This window comes from Triticum urartu, chromosome 7 (genome assembly GCF_003073215.2).
Source record: "Triticum urartu cultivar G1812 chromosome 7, Tu2.1, whole genome shotgun sequence".
Taxonomy (NCBI): Eukaryota; Viridiplantae; Streptophyta; class Magnoliopsida; order Poales; family Poaceae; genus Triticum; species Triticum urartu.
Window position 1 is genome coordinate 675,877,766 of NC_053028.1, and position 5,959 is coordinate 675,883,724.

General features: G+C 45.8%; 1 protein-coding gene across 1 annotated transcript; it reads right to left on the reverse strand.

Moving 5' to 3' along the window:
* Positions 1-3,566: 3,566 nt before the first annotated feature.
* Positions 3,567-5,664, reverse strand: LOC125521112 (patatin-like protein 2). Its single transcript, XM_048686162.1, has 5 exons — positions 5,327-5,664; positions 5,049-5,230; positions 4,725-4,902; positions 4,270-4,431; positions 3,567-4,180 (listed from the first exon to the last, which is right to left on the reverse strand). Exons 1-5 carry the CDS (start codon positions 5,531-5,533, stop codon positions 3,641-3,643), a joined length of 1,269 nt encoding a protein of 422 aa, XP_048542119.1. The 5' UTR covers positions 5,534-5,664; the 3' UTR covers positions 3,567-3,640.
* Positions 5,665-5,959: the final 295 nt, after the last annotated feature.

Sequence of the window (5,959 nt, forward strand, 5' to 3'; positions counted from 1 at the left end):
TGTGTGCATACATTTACACACACTCAACAGTCAAACATAAAAAACTAAAACAAAATCAAAATAATGAAGTTTTCTATACAAGAATAAAATATTTTGAGAAGAAAGAAAATCAGAAAACTAAAACAAAATCAAAATAATGAAGTTCTCTAGGGAATAATGAACCCCTTTAAGAAGAAAGAAAAAGAGAAGAAAAATTACACACAAGTTTGCATTGAAATTTCACTTTTAGTAATATGCAAAAAAGGAACATATAGTATTGCAATTTTTGCGCTCTAATATAATTTACACACATGTTGTAGTACTTGTGTGTATACTTATTTACACACACACAAAAAAAAAACATTTTCAAGAAAGATGAAGTAGTGGCATTGATACCAGCCTTTAAGAAGAAAGAAATCATGATAAATTTTTCACAAATTTACGCATAAATTGCAGTCTTTTTATATATGCAATAACAAGCATATAATAGTAGAATTTGCGTAAAAATAAGTTTAAAAAAGGGTTAGTGTCATTGGTATACCCTTAAGTAAGAAAGAAAGTGAAATAAAACTTAAAACAGAAAATTCCACACAATTAGTACAAAAATGCACTTCTTATAATATGCAAGAAGAAACATATCGTAGTGAAATTTCTGTACTCTAATATAATATATAAATGTAGTGCTTGTGTGCATACATTTACACACACACTTAACAGCCAAAAATACACATAAAGAAAAAGGAAATTCAACTAATGAAAGGAAAAACAAGACAAAAGCAAACTCGTGAAAGAAAAACAGAGGCAAGCACAACGAAAAATAGCATGCACGCACACTAAAATGGGCACGCATTGCATCCAACCATGTGGGTGCAAGAGTCACGACGTGGTGACATACATGCATGGGCTGCATCATGCACTCATCAAGAAAAGGCGTGAAATACATTGAATAATTAACAGCGTCAGTCAAACCTATGGGGACCACGTATCGTAAAGCACATTGAATCAGGGCAAAACATTCGACTGACCGCAGGCTAAAAATTCAGTCGCCTGACATATAGCTAAAGTGAAAAAGAAGAACCGGGCGGAGCTTGGGAAATTCCTATTTTGCACCAGATAGTTCGCTATTGGTACAGGGCGCCCAACGTTTTTATATGGGCTGGCCAGATCTTCCTGTTGTTTCTCAAAAAAAAAACACTTTCTGTTTTGGGAAGCTTTCAGCTAGGTCTTCCTCATTCATGATTTTCAAATTCGTGATCTTTTATTAAAAAATCTTGATTTTTTTAACAATCCATGAACTTTTATTTAAACTGGTGAAGATGTTTGATTTTTCTTATACGTGTGAACATTTTTCAAACCTGTGAACATTATTTCTAATTCATGCTTTTTTAAATACATAAAAAAGCCATAACAAGTTTTTCATGAAGTGGCGAGCAAACTCAAAGTGCCATGCGAGAGAATAAAATAAAAAAACGTCTACAAGGGATAGCGAGCATGCTATTTGGGCCATGGTGAGGAGGGTCCACGCAAGCCCTTCGGTGGCGGTGCATTGCACCGACACTCTCCTGGTAATGGACGTACTTCTCTAACCCTCTTTTTTTGGGGGGGGGGGAGAGGTGTCGCGCGGGTGCGAGATGCCGCCAGGGGGGGGGCGCTACACCATCAGGTTGCTTCATCTTGCCCGAGGCGGTCCCTTTGCCCTTCCCATCAGAGTCGACCTCCTTGCCCTTCCCCTCACAGGTGAGCTCCTTGCCCATTCCGTCAACGACGACCTCCTTGCCAGCCTTGTCGTTGCCTCCCATGACGAGCTTGTCAATCTACATTGAACATACACATATGAACTAGTGCTCCAATCAAAATGTCACTACACGTATGATCAAGGTCTTTCTAGATGACTCCGACGATGAGTAGGAGCACAAAGCATTGGAGATGGTGGCGAGGGTTTCTCAGCCTGGCCGCTCTACATTTCCCCTCGAGGTGGATGACTACAAGCTTGAAGTAGAGATTTACCGTCTATACTCAAACCCTCAAAATTCCTACCCCATGTGTGTGAAAACCCTCAAATCCCTAATCAGTGCCGATTCAACGGGTCCAAAATCAGGAGCTCGTATGGGTTCTCGAAAATCAAAGAAACTCAAACTCCAGACATGCTCGGGGGCTACGGACGCTGCCATGCACGGGGGGTGGCTTCTCTCAAGGGAGCCCGAAAAAAGGCCCGTAGGGGGGGGGGGGGAGGGGGTTGGCATGAGGCCTACCAAGTAGCCAACATAAGAGGGAGCCCCGAAGAATAGACATACATCCATGAGACTACCTTGGCCCCCCAAGTCATCCTGGCGGCGGCCTTAGATTGGATCTATCTCTTTGTAAAACTCTACCCCCCATCGTGTATATAAGATGAGGGCTACGGGGCTCTCATCCCCATCTACTCCCATAGAATAAACTCCCGGTAGCATCTTCATGCTCCCCATTGTAATCTCTCGCACGAGATATACCCACCATGAATAGGAACAACGCGCAGGATGTAGGGTATTACTCCTCACCGAAGGCCCAAACCTGGGTATATTGTGCGTGCGGGATCCGTTCTGGTACTTCCGACCATGTACGGCACCCTACCGAGGGTACTGACTACTTTGCGCTTCGTCACACATACAATGGCGGAGCCAGGGGGACCAGCAGGGGCCACGCCCCCGCCCCCAACATGCAGAAAATGTTTGAAGACCCCTAATTAAACATGCCTAGAGCTATGTGATCTACACCATTTTAGCAAATGAAATACATGTATTGTTCACAGAGGATCCCAATCGGTGAAAACTGAGAACCATTTTGACTTTTGCTCTCATTCCCACAGCCACACTCTACAGTTCACAAACATAGACACACCAGGTGTGCTTCCTTCTCACTCGTGTAGTTTCCCTTCTGTCTCAACTACTCTATTTTTCCAAGCCAAAATCTGGGACGAGGCTACAAAATCCTTTTTGTTATATTTTGATGAAGACACAAAAATCTTGCTAGTTCTATTCTCTTCAGTTTGTACTTTGGAGCACATCAGGAAGCGGCTACACTAGTACAATATGAAAGATCTTGCATTTTGGTATCCTAATTCACAACATTCATTGGTGGATATAGTTTTGTTTCAAAGTATTGGTTGCAACATAAAAAAAATCTCGAGATTAGTCTCTGTAGGATAAGACTCCATTTCCATTTTCATAATAAAAATGGGGCCGTGTCCTTTGATCCAAAAAAATCTTTTCTATATTATCAACACTTACGGTTATAATAGTAAATATTTTGCTATACTCAGTGTCAAGTCCTATATATTCCGCCAGGCTTAGTTGCATTTTAGAGTTGTCCTTGATGTTCGGCCCCCCTTATAGGCTCCGCCGTTGGTCACGTAGAAACGAAGGTAGTATAAAATTACAGTAGAGCGGACATCCCTTTATTCTCTATTCTATTCTAGCACAACCACATTGGCCATGACTATTTCTTCTTTGAGTAAAATTCTGTTTCCTTTTCCTCAAGTTAATAATATGGAAAATTCCTCATTACATACATTAATATTATGAATAATTTCACATTAGACAATAACCATATGAAGAATGTCGAAAGCCACATAAATATCCAACATGCATACATCATCAAATACAAACAGGGGTAAATATTCAGACTACACAAGTTTGTAGGCCTCTTTTCGAGCTTTGCGCTCTTTCGACAGCATGCGGGCAAAACGGGCCAGTTCCTCCTCGTTCGTGCCCCTCTCTAGATCGGGCTCGTTCTTGCCTGTCTCGACGTTCACCTTGCACACCTGTCTCTTCAGCAACGCTTTGCCGACACTAATGAGCCCGTTGAGGTTCTTTGATGTGGACACATCGACGGAGGCCATTTCGCCAGTGAGCTCGTCGTGCTGGATCCGGAGATAGCTCTTGTTGCAGTCCAGGACCTGAAAGAGCACGGATGCTTGAATGTCGACGAGGTCGGTACTAGCTTCGCTGAAGCTATCAATGATCGGCGTGGCACCCCTCTTGTAGAGCCACCCGAGAAGGCCCCACTTGCCGCACTCAGCCGCATCAAACTTCTCTTCGATCTTGGCTGTGCCGGTGCCCAATGAAAGGATCATGAACTTGCCGTAACCCGCATGCTTGATGGGCAAGAAGTCCTGGTTTCCCATCAGGATCTGCTTGCTAACGTGGGTCATCGCCAACAACGTCTGCGCATGCACCTCAATGTAAGTTAGTGAGGATGTTAGCAAGCTCCCATCAAGCTTGCTTGTCGTGTTAGTGTGTTAGCATGAGTTACCGGATTGTTAGCGACGACGCCTCCGTCGATTAGGTTGAAAGCCCGGGTCTTGCCGTCTTTGTCCTTGGTCTCGAAATGGTGGCCGGGGAGGTAGGTCGGCGCGGCCGACGTGCTAATGCAGACATCCGACAGAAGAGCATTCTTGGAGACATCCCTCATGGCCTGTTAAGATTTTGTATCATGTATATGTTACTAAGCTTTGCTTTTGAAAGAAGGGTAAACCTCCTGTCACTGCATCCCTTGACGTACACAATCATATATACTACTCGCTCCATTAAAAAAATGTTGTTTATCTAGTACAACTTTAGCACAAAGTTTTACTAGATCAACGCCACTTATTTTTGGATGGAGAGAGAATATTAGCTATCGAAAAATAGTGACCAGCAAAACAAGCGGATGACATGCCAACTTGTATAGATGCACGTGGATCAGTTTGTTTTCTTCTACATACGTACGTCGTAGGTTGAGAAGATGGTAGGCTGGAGGAGCTTGATGTCAAAAGTGGGGATGACGATGTTCTTGAGCGTCTCATTGACGCGTGTGTCTCCGAGCAGCTCCTTCACGACCTTGTGCAGGTGGTGGCCGCTGTACTTGGGCCCCATCATGCTCTTGAGCCAGCCCAGAGGTCCTTTGCTGCTCAAAAGATTTTACATACTTAGCTCATGATTACTTTCGTTGAGCGTACGCTGCTCACTCGATGCAGAGGCTGAGGACGTTTCCGTCTCTCAAAAACATAAATGATGTGCGAGACTGCGAGTCATGTACTATGTAATCCTCACCAGACGGCAGGGAAGATATTCGGGCAGTGCTCGAGGTAAAACTTGTTGATGTCCTTGGCAGCGAAGAGTGGGCGGCCCTCGGCGTTGGGCGCGGTGAGCATGGCCGCCACCAGGCCACCGGTGCTCGTCCCGGAGACCACGTCGAAGTAATCCGCGATCCTCACGTCCGGCCCATCAAGCTCCTACGCACCCCCAACAATTCATTGCGGACGGATGCGTGCAAGTGCAAGCAGGATATGATTGCCTAAATTACATGAAAAACTTAATTAGCTAGTCACCTGGAGCTTTTCTTCGAGGAAAGCGAGGATGGTGCCGGGGATGATCCCACGGACGCCGCCGCCGTCGATGCTGAGCACGGTGACGATGCTCCCGTAGCGCGGCTGCGGGCTGGCAGGCGATGACAGCGACCACGCGCGGCTGCTCAGCTCGCGCCGCGCCACGCTCACTGGCCCCATGCTCCGCCCCGGCGCCTGCGTGACCGGCATGGTTCCGCTCTAGTTCCGAACTGGCAAGGCCCGAGATCCCTTGGCTTTACAAAGGTTTTGGCTGTCCCCTTAGGCCTTAGCTGCCTATCTGGTGGCTGTTGCACTTGCACCGGGATGATGCAGTAGCTTTAAATGGTTGGTTGGATGCGCTCACCGGTCGCCGGCGAACCATCGTGCAAGCGCAAGTGGTTCAGTGCGACTGAAGAAGTTGAAATCAAGGAGCGAACGGGGCCGGGCACGACGCACCGAGCACGTCATCGACGTGACGATGGCCGCGGAAAGCTCAGTGCACGCGCGGTGATGCTGATGCATGGAGGAAAACACGAGCGGCGGCTAGAATTATAATGTGTCGCGGTCCAGTTTCAATCTTTTCCAACCTTTTGCAAATCCTGTCCTGCCTGCCACTAGCTTTCTTCAGTCTTTGTG

What these genes read in the sequence shown, in the direction of transcription:
- LOC125521112 (XM_048686162.1), bottom strand. Translation starts at nt 5,533, where the DNA reads ATGCCGGTCACGCAGGCGCCGGGGCGGAGCATGGGGCCAGTGAGCGTG. An exon ending in AATATCTTCCCTGCCGTCTG is followed by an intron (nt 4,903 to 5,048) that starts GTGAGGATTACA and finishes TCTTTTGAGCAG; the next exon opens with CAAAGGACCTCTGGGCTGGC. An exon ending in GCGTCGTCGCTAACAATCCG is followed by an intron (nt 4,181 to 4,269) that starts GTAACTCATGCT and finishes GTGCATGCGCAG; the next exon opens with ACGTTGTTGGCGATGACCCA.